The 20,148-nt window shown below is 45.9% G+C and overlaps 2 protein-coding genes across 3 annotated transcripts; one reads left to right on the forward strand and one right to left on the reverse strand.

Moving 5' to 3' along the window:
* Positions 1 to 9,676: 9,676 nt before the first annotated feature.
* On the forward strand, positions 9,677 to 11,140 carry LOC136493689 (uncharacterized). 2 transcript variants are annotated; one of them, XM_066489804.1, is made up of 3 exons: positions 9,677 to 9,773; positions 9,847 to 9,986; positions 10,390 to 11,140. In XM_066489804.1, the coding sequence occupies exon 3, from the start codon at positions 10,407 to 10,409 to the stop codon at positions 10,827 to 10,829; it is 423 nt and encodes a 140-aa protein (XP_066345901.1). In that variant the 5' UTR covers positions 9,677 to 9,773; positions 9,847 to 9,986; positions 10,390 to 10,406; the 3' UTR covers positions 10,830 to 11,140. The 2 variants fall into 2 exon arrangements, with proteins under 2 accessions (XP_066345901.1, XP_066345900.1); XM_066489803.1 differs by having other exon boundaries at positions 9,760 to 9,986.
* An 8,036-nt stretch (positions 11,141 to 19,176) lies between these two features.
* On the reverse strand, positions 19,177 to 19,752 carry LOC136492338 (BTB/POZ and MATH domain-containing protein 1-like). Its single transcript, XM_066488393.1, has one exon. It carries the CDS (start codon positions 19,702 to 19,704, stop codon positions 19,177 to 19,179), a length of 528 nt encoding a protein of 175 aa, XP_066344490.1. The 5' UTR covers positions 19,705 to 19,752.
* Between the last annotated feature and the right edge of the window lie 396 nt (positions 19,753 to 20,148).

A 20,148-nucleotide genomic window follows, 5' to 3' on the forward strand; every position in this document is an offset into this window, starting at 1 on the left:
AATGAATAGGTTGATGTAGTCAGATCCATATCCCCTCTTCCGTGCAATTACTTGCCTCCCCTTAAGTTCATCCAAGAACTTAGCTTGACCATGATAACATTCCTACCTACATTTCCTAGTGCTCTGTTCAAACAAAAAATTATATCATATATGTCTTAGCAAAAGAAATAAAATACGATTTCATGTTTACTACAAAATAACCAACCTCATCATAGTCAACCATATGGCCGCAATAATGGCCTATTCCAAGCTCTAAAGAGACTAGATCGTAGTTGGATTTAACACCACATTCGCACTTGACTGGAGGTGCTTTGTAAATTAATACTTCTTTTCCTTTGCCTTTAGTGGCTCCGGCCATTGATTCTTAGGACTGTAGAGCCACTCATTGAAACAACACTTTGCAAATCCATAACGCTACAAGAGAATACATTAGTACATGCACACATATAGAGATAAACATTTAAACAGATACACTTTTCACTTACTTCATGTTTGTTCAGACACACAAACTCCAACATATTCTTAGGGTTTATCATAGCTCGATCTTCGCATTCGCACAAAGGAGGTTCCTCGAGTTGTCTAACTGCTGCTAGGTGCTTCTCCTTAGCGTCATTGGCGGGGGGTTAGGGGGGAACCCACCGCTAGGAGTGCTCACGTGGATGTCTCCCTCTACACCAATCATCGAAAAGGAGATACCTAGGATCAAACTTGTCTGCACTGTCGATCCACTGAAAGAAAAAACACCTCTCACGGGCCTGCACAACAAGATTCTAACAAAATATTAGTAGCCTACTTATACAAATGAAGAAAAAAGATAGTGGAAACATATACTTATATTAAAATGACTACATGTGTAGAAGCAACGCGTCGCTATGTCTAGATGTCTCGATTGAAATACGTCGGCCAGGAAACCACAGTCACAGTTAGGGACAGGGAGGTCAGGAGGAATGGGAGCATCTTTGCTAGACACGTCGGGGTATAATTCTCGAGGACAACTCCATTTTTGCCAAAACTCCTTCCGATACATTTCTTGCATCTAACAAAATGGTTGTAATTTAACAAATAAAAATCAAAACATCACAAATTAATGTCAATGAGAACCATTTGCATTACAACAAATAAAATATAACCTACACTTTGGTGCAAACTCTATCTTAGATGTAAACATGAAAACTATATAAAAACTATACTTTGGTCAGTAAAAAATAAAATTTGGTACACCAACAGTTGACAAGGCCGAGGAGGAGCTTCATTACCACAATAAGGCCGAGGAAGAGCTTCGGGGAAGGTAGGGAGAGGGCCGACAAGGGAGGGTGCAACCAACAGCTGCCGGTGGTGGGTGTGGGCAAAGGGCATGGGCGTTTGGCGGTGGTGGGCCCATGAAAGGGAAAGAAAGGAATAGAGAGAGAGAGAGCCGCGTTGTGGGCCTTTACTGGGGCCTGCCACGCCGTGCTGTGATCTGCGGCGCGACAGAGCTGGGCCACGTCACCGGTCACTGCCATAGTGGCAGCCTAGCCACGCTACCATGCATGACGCGGAAGAGTGGTTTGGCCACGCCATGTCAGTTGGCGCGTCCAAAAGTGTTAGTTTTGAAGAAAAAAAACAGTGTCAGATTTAAAAATAATTTAAAAAAGTGTTAAAAAACTCCTCCTCTGCCTCCCACCGCAACAGTTCTGCATCCATTCCTTGTCCTCAGGCTTGATCTCAGTGTCGATCCACTGCTCAAAATCATAGATCGGTGGAGGGGTCTGCAAAAAATGCAATTGTTACAAAACGAAAAAATCATGCAAGATGTCATATGACACAAACATCAATTCCTCACCATCTTGTTAATGCGGCGCTAACGAAGTGTAGGCTCAAACGCAAAATTAGAACACATCCAATACCTCTGCCTATACGTGTCCTCTTCATCAGACTTGGCTACCTTGCAAGGATCACCGCAAAAGCACATGGGCACTGGAACACCACTAGGCAGAGGCAATGGGTCAAAGGCATTTCTGGTCATCCGGCCATAACTATAATTTAACCATTTTCATTCTAAGAACCAAAAGCAATTAACATTAAACCCTATGCCTAGGGTTTTCCATTTGATCCACAACAATCAACTCATATCATAACAATGGGTGTTGAGGTTGCCTTGGTTTGGTTGCTTTTCCACGTCTTGACATCCTACGGTTGTATAATATAAATATTAAAATTGCATGAAACCCTAAGTAATGACAATTCTTAAGTTGAAAAATCTGACTAATATATACCAAATTGACTTGAAAAAAAACTAGGAGAGAGCGAGGATACCTTGCTCTCGAAGATCTATGGATCAAATCAAAGTTTCCAAGGTCCAATATGCCGATTTGTGAGATAGGGTGAAGTGGGTAGAGAAAAACCCAAGAGGGAGGAGAAAGAAGAGGAAGAAGGCTCGGGCAGGAAGATTGGCCGCTGGGTTAAAACACCACCTTGGCGCCATAGATCTTGATGCCGTTTTCAGCGCCAATAACCATGGCGCCAAGCTCGACGTCAAGATCTATGGCGTCAAAGTGCCTGCCAAGTCACTGCCACGTCTATGTCGAGCCCAGGACCTAGGCGCTAAAATCTATGATGCCGAGACATGTAAGCTCAGCACCACCAACTATGATGCCGAGTTAGGGGTCTAGATTTTGACAGCACACCTCCAGGAGCATATTTGTGAAAAAAATAAAAAAGGGCTAAAAAACAAAAAACAAATTAGGCTCGGCGCCACGATTTCCCTACTGCTTTGCGATCTGCGCCGTCGCTGAAGCAAAGGAAAAGCATCTGTGCCGCACAAGGAAAGGCCAGTAGGTTGTGCTGTGGGCCAAATTTTTTACATTTTAGCCCTTTTTTTGAAAGTTTCTCACAAATAGACTCTGGGCGGAAAGAATTCAGAAAATAGACCCTTAGCTCGGCGCCATTGATGCTGGTGCCGAGATAACATATCTCGGCGCCAGCATCTCTGGCGCTGAGCTCCTGGGCACGGTAGATGACATGGCAGTGAGCTCGGCGCCATAGATCTTGGCGCTGAGCTTGGCGCCGGAGTGACTAGCGTCGAGCCTTTAATACCTATGGGCCCCATGTCTCTCTTCCTCTCCCTCTCTCGCCCTAGTAGAGCGAGCTCCGCCGCCACCGCCGCCGCCATCGCCCACGCCCTTGCCTACCGGCCGCCATCGCCTGTGCTGCCGTGCCACGCCGTGCCCGTGCACGCGCTATCTAGCAAACATCAATCGGGTTACATATACCGCGCTGTCTAGCAAACTTACGCATCTTTTCTTTGTGATGTCTAACTAATAGGTTGACGTAATCAGGTGCATATCCCCTCTTCCGTACAATTACTTGTGTCTTCTTTAGTTCATCCAAGAACTTAGCTTGACCATTATAACATTCCCACCTGTATTTCCTAGTGCTCTGTTCAAACGGCAAATTCTATCATATATGTCTTAGCAAAAGAAATAAAATATGATTTCATGTTTACCACAAAAATAATCAATCTCATCATACTCAACCATATGGTCATAATAATGGCATATTCCAAGCTCTGAATGTACTAGGTCATAGTTAGATTTAACACCACATTCGCACATGACAGGAGGTGCTTTGTAAATTACCCTTTCTTTCTTCTTTTCCTTAACCTTTCGCGGTTCTTCCGGCCATTGGTTCTTAGGACCATACAATCACTCCTTGAAACAATACTTCGCCATTGAAAACACCTAAATAAGTAGACATTAGTACATGAACACATATAGATCAACATTTCAACACATACACTTTGCACTTACTTCATGCTTTGGACACACAAACTCCAACGTGTTCTCAGGGTTTATTACAGCTCGATCTCCACAATCGCACAGAGGAGGTTCCTCGAGTTGTCTAACTACGGCTAGGTGCTTCTCCTTAGCCGTCATTGATGGAGGGTTAAGGGGGGTGGAATCCATCGCTTGAAATGCTCACGTGGATGTCTTCCTCTAAACCAATCGTCGAAAAGGAGGTACCTAGGATCAAACTTTGTCTGCACCGTCGACCCACTGAAAGAAAAAGCACCTCTCATGGTCCTACACAACGAGATTCCAACAAAATATTAGTAGCATACTTACACAAATAAAGAAAAAGAATAGTGGAAACAATTTCTTACATTAAAACGATTGCATGTGTAGAAGCAACGCGCCGCTGTGTCTGGATGTTTCAATTAAAAAACATGGGCCGGAAAACCACAGTCACAGTTAGGGACAGGGAGGTCAGGAGGGACGGGAGCATCTTTGCTAGACGCATCGGGATATAATTCGCGAGGACGACCCCGTTTTTGCCAAAACTCCTCCCAAAATATTTCTTGCAACTAACAAAATGGATGTAATTTAACAAACATAAATCAAAACATCATAAATAAATGTCAATGAGAACCATAACTACAATACAACCAATTTCGTTCTAAGAACCCAAAACAGTTAACATTAAACCATATACCTAGGGTTTCCCATTTGATGCACAATAATGAACTCATAACATAACTACATGCGCCTAGGTTTGCTAGCTTTTCCACGCCTTGACATCATCCTACGGTTGTATAATACATATATTGATGGATACAATGAAACCCTAAGTGATGACGATTATTACATTAAAAAATCCGACTAATACATACCAAATCGATGCGAAAAAAACTAGGAGGGGAGCGAGGATACCTTGCTCTCGAAGATCTATGGATAAATCAAAGTTTTCAAGGTCCAATATGCCGATTCGTGAGGTAGAGTGAAGTGGGGAGAGAAAAAACCCGAGAGAGAGGAGAAAGAAGAGGAAGAACGCTCGGGCAGGAAGGTTGACCGGGGTTAAATGGTAGGGAGCTCGGCGCCAGTCACTCTGGCGCCGAGCTCGGCGCCAGAGTGACTGACGCCGAGCTCACTGCCATGTCATCTACCGTGCCCAGGAGCTCGGCGCCAGAGACGCTGGCGCCGAGATGTGTTAGCTCGGCGCCAGCACCAATAACGCCGAGCTAAGGGTCTATTTTCTAAATTCTTTCCGCCAGGGGTCTATTTGTGATAAACTTTTAAAAGAAAAGAGCTAAAATATAAAAAATGTGGTCCTTGTGGGTGGGCGTGGTTTTGCTGGACCGGCCCGTTAGTCATTTTACCTGTGGAATTAAACTTCCTTCGGAACGGACCGTGGTGCTTCGGCCTTGAGTTGGAGTTGGACTTGGACACAAAAGATACTGTTGGTTGAAGAAGGCAATAGCGAAAGTCTTATGGATGTTTTGTGGGCTGGGCCTTCCAGGCCATTAGTGTTGATCGATCAGGGTCTTCCAGGGACCAACCGTGTCGTGGGCTGGACAGTTTGATTGAAACCCCGGTAGCTGCGCATCCCCTGAGCCGAGACCCGTCAGAGGAAAGAGAAATCCAACAAGACCTGCACTGGAGGACCGAGCATGGCACGGTTGGCTAGCTGCGCCGGTGTGAGTAGTGTATGTATTGAGTGGACGTATGTATATACGAACAGATGCTACAGCTGAGGCAATAAAAAAAAAGACCTGCGCTCGACCAAGCAAGGGGCTAGCTCGGACGATACAAAACTGGAATCAGTAGTGTCAGAACTCAGAAGGTTGGTCTGATCAGCATTCAGCAGCTGGACGTTTCGAGCCCTGTTTTGAAAAAAAAGTCTAGTTACTATATGAACATTTTTTAGCTTAACCAATAACCAGTACATATGCGTATGCCGCCTACAGAAAATCTTTATAATGGAGGAATAACAAAAAAAAAATCATTTTCCATATCATTTTAAAATATTTCTTATCCATGCACATGGCCCATGATGGTATGGCAACATATACAACCATAATTCAATACTACCAAATAAAAGTCTGGATGTTCTAACTATTGTGAGATAGTGAGAATTAATATGAAGGTACCCCGGTCCAAAAATGATATTTTTTATGAAAAGCGATGGTAGGAGCTTTGCATATCAATTAAGAAGAGAAAATGAAACAATTTACAAGGTTGACCCTAAGGGCCACAATACAGCCTCAAGCTCTTGTCCACTACCAAAGATAATAACAATACAGCAACAACATCACTCCACGGCATAAGCCTCCTACAAGATTGTCCCATGAGCGTATTATTCTATCTTGGTCTAGTTGATTTCATATAGAGAAAAGTCAAATATAATTTTTGATCAACAGTTATTCAAATTATGTACAAAAACTCACATCAATAGATGTGTACTCAAAACGTCTCCGAAACGATATTGATATTTTTAGCAAACAACATATTGCAAGAGAAATTAATGGTTAAAATCTATTTTACATGAATTCTCTTTCATATAAATATATTTATTATTTCAGAACACAAAAATAAAATATCTGTGAGAATTGATGTGGGCTTCAAGATTTCCATGTCGCTCGCATCGCATCGGTACCGTGTGCAGGCACAGTTGAAAAATCAGTCGGTACGGCAGATCCATTATTCCAGGCTTCATGCTATCGTCCTATTTACTTGGCTTATAAGCCGTACTTTTTCAGTCAACGAACGATATTTTTCTCTCACAACAAATCAGCCAACAATACTTTCAGCCATGGCTTATCAGCCAAACGAACAGCGCATATGAGTTTCCCTTTCCCACGGTGCTGGGTACGGTGGGGAGTGTTGACGGAATGACCGAATCATACCCATGGTTAGTTTTAGGACACTAATCAGCCATTAATGATTGGAGAGCGATGACGGAAAAGGAACACGAACGCAACCTTAATTACCGCCAGAAAGAGGCTCATCACCATGTAGCCAAGTACAAGCGTGCAGGCGTACAGCACCACAGCACGTGTCTTCCCGCGCTCATTAAGCAACTGATAAACTCTGCAACAGGAGCAACTAATCATACTACCATGCACCATCATCAAGGCTGATCATCAAAAGCTTAAAAAGCGCACTCACTACTGCACACGCCGGGACAAAAGGGCTGCCTGCCCCCAGCGGCCAGCAGCCAATTTAAACGTCACGTCGCAACGAGCCAAATTCCCGTACAGACAGGGTGTTGTCTCGTCGCGCAAAAGAACATGCACGGCCGAAGCGCCCATGGGGAAACTCCACCAGTGACCAGTCCGGGTAGATCAGCATGCTCCTTGCTAATCCAGTCTGTCTCGACAAGAGAAAGGTCACTCGCGGTCACGGCACGGGTACTTGGACCAGAAGACGATGCTGCGCACGGTGAATCCTTGAGAGTGAAGAAGTGGATTTTGACGATGTTTGTTAGAGAAAACTCCAAAGACACGCATGCATATGGGGCATGCATGACCGTTCAGTCGTCAGAGTATCCAGTCAGTCACACTGTGACTACCAGTAGCCTACTAGCTCAGCACACTGTCGTCTGTCCTGATCCATATGATATGGTGAGGGATGACCTTTATGGATTTATTGGGGTTAGGTAGAAAGAGTGTAAAAAAGCAGCCAGCTAACATAATCGGCTGGCCCCAAAGACCACCGTTTGTTTTTGGGTCATCTATGCTTATTGCTTATTAGTACTGGACCAGCAGACAGCAGAACGTACCTACTCCGATTATGAGATTCCTTGCCTCTTCATGTAGATCCAGTGCACTCTCACTCTTGTTATTACCGGCCGCTCACTCACCTAAAAGCTGTTAAAGTTGTTACCACTGGCATTTTATTACTGCTACTAAGGCCTATTTAGATTCTTGATCTAACAACTAGTAGATTTGGTTAAAATTTCACCATATTTGAACCCATACAAGACATGTATATTCACTCACAAGGCAAGCGCATCCTACTCTGTTTTGCACTAGCTTCACCACTGACTGGCCTGAGTGGGTGAGCTAGATTACTTGGGAACAATACAGAAGGCAAAGCAACAGGATGAGGAATGAACGAGAGCGAGACACAAACCGGTAGCAAGGTAGTTGACCGCTTAGATGGCGTTGGCATTATAGAAAAATTTGGTTAAAACAAGCTCTTGAGTTAACCAGACAAGTTAAGCGCCCTTAGAATGAAAATTTCACTACATATTCAATTCCTCGAGAGATGCTTGCCGACATAATTTTTTTCTCTCTCCTTCGAAGCACCTTTACAAGAGCATGAAGATTTAGAAAAAACAGTAACAGTTATGTATTTTGTTATAACTGCCAATATCCAAATAGAGCCTAGACCGCCTCATTACCCTAGTCTTAAGGAGTAGATCATTTTCCATCTCCCTCTGCCCTGAGTCCTTAGGGTCTTGGTTGGCTACGGGAGCGGAGTTTAGTTGAGATGAAAGGGCCATATGCCCCCCTCCCAAGCCACACCACCTAGTCCAACTTATCTTCACAGAGTAAACTAGTATTTCCGATACTGATCTAAATGATCATGAGTCAGGCTGGGCACATTTACACCAAGAACCCAACCAAATTGAACAAAACTATCAGTTTTTCAGATCTTCGATTTCGGTTTTCAATCCAGGAGCTTCGATTATTGGTTCTGGTTTCGGTTTCTACTGGAAACTAAATCGACAATCCGATGACCACCGAAGTTCCCAAGTTCCCATCTCCACTTCCATGCAGGCCAGCAACCTACCTCGGCCCAATTACGCGGCATACCAGTCCACTCCCACCAGTCAACGCAACCCTAGACCTCCAGCAACCCATCCCCATCTCCATTGTCGGCGATGCATCGGTGACGGCTGGTACGGTGGCGCACCGGCTGCAAGCAGCGCATCAGAGGCCCTATGGTAGCGTGGAGCAGCACATCAAGATCCGGACGTGCCTCGACTCAACCTCTGCAGCTGGCGGGTTGCGGGGTGCGCGGCGTAGGGGCGAGCAGCAGTACCCTACGGCGTCGTGGAGCACCGCATCTGTTTGGTGTATTTGGTGAAAACTACCGAACGTTGAACCGAGAAACCAAAAACCGAAGTCGCCGGTTTTTGGAATTCTACGGCACCGATCGGTTGATAGTTTTCCAAAACCGAAGTTCTCTTATGACGAAAAAAACAGACCGATAAAACCGAATAAACCGATGTGCCCAGCCTTATTCATGACTATTTAGAGCTCCTTGTGGTCACGCTGTTTGTTTTGCTCGTCAGTGAAACGATTCTGAAATCTGCATGGGGATGGGGTGCAGGCTGCTGGGCACCTTTCTCTTGGTTAATCCAACAGCCGGGCATCACTGCTGCCCCTGTGCATCCGTGTGTATCGATCTCAAGGCGGCATGGACATGGGGTGATGAGTTCCGTGATTGGACGTGCAAGCGCCAAGAAAGCAAGCGTGAGCGCGTGACTGCCTGCCAAGAGCAAGCAGGCGACGCATGAGCTAATCAATCGAGTTAACGCTCCTCGTGGTCTCATTAATCGAGCATCTAGGCCCTATCAGCTAGACATTAGAGAAGAATTAGCGGTAGCGTGGCTTCGCTTCCCATGCACGGCGTCGCCGTCGTCTCCGTCTCCGTCGGTCAGAGATTCAGAGCGCGGTGTCTTGTCCGTGAATCTCGGCATCTCGCCTTGTGAAGAACGATGAACTGCATTGTGGTAGCGGCGAACGAGAACGAGGCGAGTACGGCCGCAGAATCTCGACACGGGCGGCGTACGTGGTAATAGTAGATCGAAGCAAGCCGACAGAGGTTGGTGAAGGCTCACATGCTCACCTAACATGGGTGCCTGTGCCTCTCTCTCTCTCTTCATGCTGTGCTCTTCCAAAGTCCCAAGTCCCAACCATGGTCATTCTAGCTTCGTTCTCACTCCAGACTGCAGGCTCCACACCACGCAGACAGTGAGCTCTGCCCCCACAGAGCAGCAGGCTGCAGGCAGATAGAAAGATCCTCACCATTTTCTCTCCCACTCACATCGCATCTCCCTAACTATACTCTTGGTTACCAGGAATCATCACTGGAGCGTGTATAAAAGGGCCAGGTCCTCTGAAGTCTGAACCTTCAAGCGCCTGTGCTGTGCAACCGTGCGCTAGCTCCTCAGTCCTCACTAGTCCTTTCTCCATCACAAACGCTAGTCTTTCTCTAAAGGTATGTGTTAGTGTTACTCATCAAAGAAAGCAACCTTTTCGTTTGAGCTCTACTCCTACCTTTGTGGAATTGTGGAATTGGGAATTGGGTCTGGTCACGTTTGCTTGTGCCTGCTTAATCAACAGAGAAAACTCCTTTCATAATCAGATCTATCATCGGTGGGACCTCGGTCTCGATTTAGTTTACATAAAACTGAGTCCAATTCTGAATTCTTGCCTTATGATTGGGTGAACAAATTGAATTACTCTGTCTGCATTTCTTTAATTACTAATCCTTAGTCAAATGCAAGAAACTACTTGAAGTCCTGGATCTTGATGAAAGGGGGACGAAATGTAGTAGTGCCAAAGAAACCTTAGGTCCAGCTGTTTCTAACAAATTTTCATTTTTTTTTTGGCAACAACAGCTCGGAGACTCGAAGCGATGGCGTCCAAGAGTCTGCTCGCCGCGCTCTGCGTGGTGGCGCTGCTCGCGGTGCGGTCGGAGTCCCACGGCCTGGGGGACTTCCCGAGCGGCGAAACGACGCCGCAGATGCAGAACTTCTTCAAGCCCGAGGCCGCGGCGCTCCCGGAGTCCCTCGACGGCTCCTCCATGCCCGCCGCCACCATGGCCGCCAAGCCGGAGGCCACGGTGATCCCGACCACCACCACCACCACCGCGGACACCTCCGCCGCGACTGCAGGCACGGTGGCGAAGTCGTCAGCCACGCCGCGCAGGTCCGTGTCCGTGGCCGCCGGCGTGGCCTGCGGCGTGGCTGCCGTGGCCGTGGTCGGCATCGCGGCCGCCGTGGCGTACGTGGTGCGCGGCAGGCGCGGGACAGCGGTGCAGCTCGGCTCCTCCCCGTGAGCCCACCCGCCCCGGCCCCGGCCCGCTTGATAGGCCATCGTCATTAGGATCTGGTTAAGCGCGTCGTTTTGCTTTGCGATCTGTGTTGAATCGATCTGGTTATTGCTTTTGGGCTTAGTGGTTGAATTCTTTCGTGTGTGGGGGTGTCGGTGAAGATCAATCACGCTACCGAGTACGGACCAGCAATGGTGCATGTAACATAAATAATGCTGGTGCCTGGTGGTACCGTCATGTTGTGCGTTGTGGTGTATTGTATGGTGTCTAGGCCTTTGCTATTGCTGCATCAGGAATTCAGGATTTTGTTGTTGAGATGTGGCCGTGTGTTAGCTACTAGCTCCGGACGCCTGAACTGTGTACCTTGGTGGAGCCTACCATGAACATCCTTGAGAAATCCCCTGAGATGGAGTTGCCGGTAGGAAGAAAGACCTGCCAGGGTGGCCGCGTTGTCCTGGCACGCGAGCAACGGAACGGGAAATGTTGTTCTGGTTGAATTGTTATAAGAGAAAAACACGTATCAGCTGAAAAAACTGCCTGCCAACGCGATATCTCACCCTCGACCATTCATGGCAGTGATTGCGCAGGGTGGCGTCGCACGCAGGAGATCCATCCCTCCGCGTCCGCAAGAGTGGGCAGGTTGTGCTGGCGCTGGGGCTTCTCTCTCTGGCGTCAGTAGATCGGAACAGACAGGAGTCGAACGGGGGGCGGGGCAACCTGCAGATCTGTAGATCCGTGATTGCAGGCAGCTTCCGCGGTCCTGCCGAACTGCCCGCGCAGCGACGTGGTGATCACTCATCACGGCGGTTTGCCCAGGCAACTGGAGGCTCGGCCCCACCTCCACGCCACGGGCGCGTGCTGCGCGCGGTACGGTGCTTTTGGTTGCATAGGCAAAAGATGCATCAAATATCTACGATTTAATTAACATAATATAATAATTCTGGTGAAGAACAGTTGGAACTTGGGAAGTAATTCTGGTGAAGATTGAATAGAAAATTAGGAATATGTGAGGCTCAGTTTTTTTTAGCTCCTAGTTCTCATTGTAGAATTAAAAACTAATTCTCCAATGCTCACCAGAATTTTTATCAAATCTTACTGTTTCACTAAGAAGTGATTGAAAGAGCACTGCCAGTACTAGTAGGCTGTCCCGTAACACAATGCTAGATAGATCCTTGCATCCTCTCTGGCCCAAGATATAACAGGCGCCCATCAATCGTTGTCCCTCCTGTCGAAAGCCCGTCCAGTCGTTTAGCCCAAGCCATCTATTTCTAAGGTCCAAGAAAGGCCCAAGCTGAAGTAGCCCAGGAACACGAATCTCAGAGAAGCGCCGTCGCCGGCCGGCCCACTTGACGTGCACCGAAGACCACCGCAGACCTGGCGCACATGCTCCGTGGGTGGGGCAGAGGGCAGAGGGCAGAGGGGCAGGTGAATCTACCTCGGTTCGCGCGCCTCTGGTGCCTTGGACTCGGACAGCAGATGTTGTTTCGGCCGTCACGGCCCAAGTACGTACCCCTACTACTGATTACTTGTCGCGATCTCGCTCTGTTTTGTAATATAGCACCACTAGTATATTACGTGTGCATGCATGTTCTCCTGATAGCGACCGATTGTTTGCATGGCTTCCCGTTTTTTTGCTCTAACTAATGATGTTATATGCAGGGACGAAGCTAGGAAAAAATTTAGGAGAGGCTAAACAACGGTAATTAGCAAGAAAAGAGGTTTAGCAAATCTCAGCCCCTCCTACCTGTATATCTACAACTGAAATTTCAGACGACGGCTCTACGGGGCTTCGCTTGCTTGCGAGCGGTAGGGGGAGCTGGAGCCCCCCTAGCCAGGGCGCGGCTAGGACTAAAATTGCATGGCAGCCCTGTCGTTGCTTGTCCGAGCTCGATCAGATTTCTGTGGGCGTCTCCCTGCATGCACGCCCAGTCATCAGCCACACAAATTAACGACTCGCTCGATCTGCCGATCTGATCACCGTGGGAGGATCGATCGCCAGGAGCAGGAGGACGTACGTTGTGGGGGCGCTCTCGGTCTCACCGCAGATGGATGTAAATGGTGGGGCGGATAGATGACGATAATGGTGAGGGAGGGGCTTGTCACTCGTGCTGCCTGCTGCTGCTGGATCGGACCTGGGCCATGTTTAGATTGCAAAAAATTTCAATCCGATGAATAGTAGTACTTTCGTCTTATTTAGTAAATATTGTTCAATCGTGGACCAACTAAGCTCAAAAAATTCATCTCGTGATTTCCAACTAAACTGTGCAATTAGTTATTTTTTTACCTACATTTAATGCTCTATGCAAGCGGCTAAAAATTGATGTGATGGAAAGAGAGTGAAAAAACTTGGAATTTGGAGGTGATGTAAACAAGGCCTTGTTGTAGAAGGCACTGCTTCCAAAGGCAGTTCAGTACTGACAACCGAGCGACCCACCACTTCCAACTGACCACAAGAACTGACGGATCAGAGCATCATGCATGTTCTCGTCTCTGATCCGGTGATCCCTGCCTGTGCGTCTTCGTTGCTTGTCCATGAATTAAGCGAGATCCACCAGCTTTTATTATTTATTATTTATTTCTAGCAAATCAGCTGACAGATCCAAAACATACAAGTAGATGACCCTAGGATGCTAATAACCTACAGGGGGGGAAATAATGATAACAACACCCAGGAACGAAGCTAGGAAAAAATTTAGGAGAGGCTAAACAACGGTAATTAGCAAGAAAAGAGGTTCAGCAAATCTCAGCCCCTCCTACCTGTACATCTACAACTGAAATTTCAGACGGCGGCTCTACGAGGCTTCGCTTGCTTGCGAGCGGGGGGCTTAGCCCCACCGCTGGCTACGTGCCTGACAACACCGAGAGTCCAACACTCTGCAGCCACTCGGCAAACTACACCACAAACATTCGGCCGATGCAGTTATGCAGTTATGAAAAAGGAAACTCGATCGGCCAAAAAAAAAAAAAACTGCACAACTCTACTACACCGAGTCATTGTCGTCAGAAACTCGGATGCATGCTTTGCCTCAACAAAACCTTCAATTCGTACTGCCTCGCAGTCGATCGCCGGCACGAGAAGAAACACATTTTACGGCCCACCAGTTTTAATTGGCCGGTCGATGCTTGTAATGTTCCGGTTGTGCCACTCCCTGCCAATACGTCTTCTCTGTGCATATGAATGAACGGAGATAAGGTAGTAGGCGGACCGGGCGGCGTGGACGTTGCACGTTGCGGCATCAAGATGCATGCATGACGCCCAGTTTGGTACGGTGTTGCTGGTAGGTCGACTGTTGGATGCCTTGTGCTCTAGTAGACAAGCTAGGGCACGTATCACGGTACCCAGCGGCCCTGATCCGTTACAATTCCAATGCAGGCCCGTTTGCTTGGCTGAAATTGACTGAAAAAACAAACCAAAGCTGAATTGTTGTGAGAGAAAAATACTGTTCCGTTTGAAAAAAAAAGCCAAATAAACCGGCTTTTAAGGTAAGCCGAACGGGACCGCAATAAGCTTGGCCCGGCCATATATGTCTGTGGTTGTGTGGAGTGTACATCTAGTGTGTGCTGTTTGGACACGTGCAGTGGTATACTCCATACATACATATATCAATATATGATGATGCAGGGTTTCAAACATAATATATGCCGTAGCAAAAGCAAAAGAAGGCGTAAACACTACTAGTATTTCTTAATCTAAGCGATACCATCACCACCGGCCATTTTACTCTAAAAAACAGGGTGATACCACCACCGGCGCTACAGATCCTTGAAGCTTCACGCAAACGATCGATTCGTGCAAGACAGAGTGTAAAGCAGGTGCGCCTTCAACTAGTAGTACTGTAGTACACATGTCGTTTTCTTTCATTTTTCTTTTTTTGACAACAGTAGTACACATGTCGTTGAGCGTCACATGACGAGCAATATACAGCTTGTATGCATGCATGCATACGCATGGGCCGGATTGCTTCGGCTAGCTGGACCACGCCTGAAATGATTTAGCTATACATAGATCCGAGCCAGATGCGGTGATTGATCTAAATTATATGTATTTGCAAGCTCTCTCTACTTGCAGTTTGTACCTAGATACGCACGATTAACTTAATTAAATCATGCATGGGTATGCATTGTCCCTGTCAGGCTGTCAGTCGTCGCATTTGGTGTTTTACAGTAGTAGCTTTCTGCTCCATACAGTTCGCGCTACTCCTATACGTAGTATATGTGTACACATACAGGATGATACGATAGACATGTTGGATACGAAATCTGCCATTCCTCGTACGTGACGGCTTATGTCACAGCAGCAGCGTCAGTCGTCACGCCTTTCCCATTCTTCCAGGATAATAAAAACTCGACCTGCGAGGGTATGATCATCCTCAAACACTGCATTAAGAAGAAAATCTTTTCACGTAGGCCCAGAAAACCCCTGAACCCTTATCCCACTCTTACACAGCGGCACCGTCACCCTATGAGAACGGGTCGGTCCTTAGACTTGTGCTTTAGCGTGGGATAGAAAAGGGGATATTTTTAACCTCAGCCCGAAATTCACTCTCATGAGAAGTCAAACCTAAGATCTGAGGAGAGCCGCCGGAACGCTCTAGGTTAGCAGCACTTTCGGGTTGGGATCACGCACAGGGCGCGCATCGGCAAGCAAGGCAACATGGCCAGCGCCCTTCGCGAAACGGAGCCACCTTTTCAGCTACTCGTGGAGGTAGTGTCAGCTAACTCTAGCTAGAGGCAGCAAAATAAAGGCGCCATCGCTCGCTCGCTCATGACAACACACACTCGCCGGCCGGTCTCCAGCCTCTCTACTCCCACTAACGTAGCATAATTTGGAATCATATAAATTTAGAACATGAACAGTAAATTATTATGGTTACCTCAAATTTGGAATCACATAAATTTAGAACAAATTACCTGCAGCCTCGGTTATTCAATCCCTATGTGGCTTTATGAATTAAATGATTAAATTAATGGATCAAATATCTGCTTGAATCGCTCGATGTCTGATAGCTTGTATGGATTGGATTGCAAGATCGAGAAACAATCTGAAGTGTTCATCAGATCAAACAAACACTGAAATTGTACTACTGCAATTGCAAGTGCAGGCCGCCAAGCCCTACAACTGAATACTGATGAACTGAAACTGAAATCACTTACCGCAGGGCAGGGTCGCAGGGAGTCAGGGGATGGAGGCACCGCAGCGCCGCTGCCCGCTGCGTTAGCGGCCAGATACGATCAGTCTATCACGCGGTCACGGGATTATGGAAAATTGGGAACGATTGAACAGACGCCGCAGCACGCCGTCACGGGATTTAGCGAAGTCGCGAATACAAAGGGTCACCACGCAGACTGTGTGTGTGTATATATATATATATATATATATATATATATATATATATATATATATATATAGAGAGAGAGAACTACTGTCCTATAGCCGGCTACAGAATAACTTATTCTGTAGCCACTTTGAGTTACGATAATTACTATGTTAATTTACGAGATTATAGTAACTCCTTACTAAGTGGTTTAATATAACGTTATGGTAAATATCCCCATGTGTTATAGTAACCCAACTATCGTAAATATATATTGACATTATGGTAAATTAGTATATAAAATTATAGTAAATGGAGGTGGCTACAGAATAACTTATTTTGTAGCCGGCTACTGAATAGCCTCTCCCTATATATATATATATATATATATATATATATATATATATATATATATATATATATATATATATTATGCTTCCTTTGTCTCTGGATAAATAGATTGCTAGAGTTATCTTAAGTCAAACTCTTTGAACTTTGATCGAATTTCTAGAGAAAAATGTTAAGACTTATAGTATCGAATTAGTATCATTAGATCTATCATAGAATATATTTTTATAATATACTCATTTTATATTATAGATATTGTTATTTTTTTCTATAAAGTTAGTCAAATTTAAAAAAATTGACTAACATGGATTTTAGGAATTAATTTATTTGAGGACTTGAGAGTGATGGGTATACTCATTGGCCCCCAGCGCCATGGGCCCCTGCCCGTCAAACCGGCTGCCCTCCCCCTTAAGACGGCATGGTGACATTGAGGCGATGCGGCCTGGGGAGGTGGCACACCGCACACGAACACAATTGGTTGGGGGACAGGACAGGACAGGTTACTCCTCCGATCGAGTCTGCAAGATGCTAATATCAATCGGAGGGCGCCATACTGATTTTAAAAATGTATTTGCTAAATGTTATTGATTTTCGTTCATGTAGATTTACTTCATAGCTTTTCTTTGCATAGATTATGAGTTACTGCATGCAGTGTGATTCTGTCATTTTTCAAAAATAAGGAGTTTCAGTTATTTTTTAAAAATAATTAAAACCTGACTAAATCTTTAGAAAAGTTCATACTAATTCATTATAGCTCAAAATGAGCCCTACCTCTACGTAGTGAAGCTATGCTTCCATGCATATGGATCTTCTGATTTCTGTTGAGATTTTAAGTTTGATCAAATTTTATATTTTCCTTCTACCACATCACAACTATAAATACTTGCGTGCCGCACGTGCATGCCCACTAGTTTGCATAAAGTTTTAAGGTTGCTAATGACAAGTACACAAGTATACACTAGTTGTAAGTAACTTTCCTCTAGAGTGCGAGGTTAATGGTTTGAAACCTGGTTACAATTCTTTTTTCTTATATTTTTGCTAAGCATTGTGATCCAGAACAACCTTGGCGATTGCAACGATTTATGTTTTCATTGCTATATGTACAACTTTTCTACAACGCAGGCGACTATTACATACAACGAAATATATTCGTTGCAACATAAACGCGCTATCGCAACCATCAACTATAGCGTTGCAATATCATATCAATATTGCAACACCCAAGAAATAGGCCGCAACGCAAATTAAATTGTGGCAACAGTGACAACTTATTGCAACTGATTTACAATTGGTTGCGATAACACTTACTTATTGCAACGATCTTCAGATTTAGGGCCACAAAACAATTTGTGTGGCAGAAAAACCATCTATCGCAACCAAAAGTGCAATGACAGAAAAACCATCTATCGCAACCAAAAGTGCAAATGGTTGCGAGAACACCCCTTATTGCAACCAAATCTTGTCGTTGTGACAAAAAAAACGTGGCATAAGGGTCAAAAGTTAGTAGTAGCCTCTGTAAAAGCCTCATCTAGACCATTTGAGAGCAACACAGACAATCTTAACAAGCCGCCCGCCGCTTTGCCACCACTCAAGCAATGCCCCCTCGAGTACTGCAATCTCAGCCACCTCCCACTCCGCCCCACCCCATGCAGCGGGATCTTGGCCTCCTTCCCTCCTACACCCAACCACACCCCTATAGTGCCTGCTGCTAGCCTCCTCCTGGCACACTCACCACCTCTATGGCCACCTGCTGTCCTCTCTCCCTCAGGCAGCGTGCCTCTGGATTTGGGGGCACACCGTCTTTCCTCCGCCTAACCCCTTAGGTGAGGCGGTGCCCTTCCGCCTAGCACTTAAGCGCGCCTAGGTGTGCGCCTAATAACGCCTTGTCGAACATTTCTTGTCGTTGTTGCTCCAACATTGATCATCTAGCTAGGGTTTAATTTTGTACGAGATTCATCTAATTCATTCTTGATGCGGTGTAAACTTGTGTCATACTCGCAATATCCTTTCATCATAAATCTAAGAGTTGCTGCCGCAAATGATTATATCTAGAAGATACCAGATTCTAACAAGATCAACAACACCCGATATATTGAGCAATGTTACCAGAGGGCATGGCTATCTCATCCCTTTGGCGCATGGTTAGTAATGTCATTATTTTATGGGTAACTCCTCCTATGTTTTTACAAAGGATTTTCTATTTTTTATCAAGAAAATCTATAGCACGCAAAACACATCAGATCTTAGAGAATATGCTCCATATATTTTCCATAATTTCGTTATAATCAGGAGAATCCAAACAAACACGCGACATGAAAAAAAAGGAGACGAAAACAAGAAGAAAACTAAAGAGCAATGCTCAAAGCTGCGTACATTTTCTTCATATAAGTACCGATGGGTCAAGCGTACATTACTCGGATGCTTATGTGCAGTGGTAGAATTGCTAATTCCACAGAAATATGGAATGGATGCATATATATCGGTAGAATTGCTAATTAAGAACTATCAGCGCAGATCGACTACCTTATTATTATATATTACCAGTGGCGAAGCTACATGCAGTGTTGTGGATGCGGATGCACCCATAGAAATTTTGAAACTCAGTGAATAGGGTTAAATTTTCACCATGATTATGACTCAAATCTACGCATCCGCAAGGCAGCCGCACCCCCCTCGGATTCGCTCTAGCTTCACCACTGTATAATACTAACTTCGATCATCTTGTCTAATATCTCCTTGATCACCCAAGGGCAGCTTGCGACGAGATGCTTAAATCCATGTGTCATCATAATATCACGAAGCACATCACGAGAGGCGATAAACCTGAGGCAGCCATCCTTGAGCTGCACGCACTGGTGCTGCTCCGCTAGAGTGAGGGTGGTAGCAACCGTCTCCACATCAATGGCATGGCACAGCTTGTCCTCGCAGATCGCCTTCAGCCTATCCAGCCCATACCGATCCGCGGCGACCAGCAGGTGCTGCATCGCCACATTTCCACCGGCGTTGCAGCTATCTGTGTAGATGAAGTGCAGAAGCGCCTCAAAGATGGTAGGCTCCATGTCGTCGATCCTGATTGGCTGCGTAGCTTCTTCCTTCACTGGACCGAAGAGCTCGGCTTCAAAGACCGGAGACCATGCGGCCAGCACACATCGGTGGGCATGGAACAGTTCGCCGGCCACACTGAACGTCACGTCTGTTCCTCTTCCGTCCTTCAGCATGCGCTCAAAGTGCTGCTGCAAGTTCGGCTGTGGAACTATGACGGTGCTTGCAACCAGGCACTGGCCATGGTTAACTGGGGTGGTGGAGTTGTTAGCCATGGCGACTGAAGATGGCGATAGGCTAGCAGGCGTTGCACATAAAGAGCATCTTCAAAAGTACCCCACTTTTTTCCTCCCTACCTAGTGCCTTCTTATACTGAAACTTCTCTTCTTGTGGGACGCGCATTAATTCATCGCTTGGGAAGATGTTTGGTTTTATGTGAACAGGTGGCTAGTTCAGAATGCTAAGCATCGTTCTGATGCGAAACCAAATAACTTAAGTTCAACCGGTTCATCTGCCGCGCACTACTTGGAGGAACCGAGGAAGAACTAGCGTTCAAACTACTACCAAATTCCAATGGGGTATCTCATTTCACTTTGTAGTCTTTATTACATAGCTGTCGT

This window comes from Miscanthus floridulus, chromosome 11 (assembly GCF_019320115.1).
Source record: "Miscanthus floridulus cultivar M001 chromosome 11, ASM1932011v1, whole genome shotgun sequence".
In the NCBI taxonomy this organism is placed as follows: domain Eukaryota; kingdom Viridiplantae; phylum Streptophyta; class Magnoliopsida; order Poales; family Poaceae; genus Miscanthus; species Miscanthus floridulus.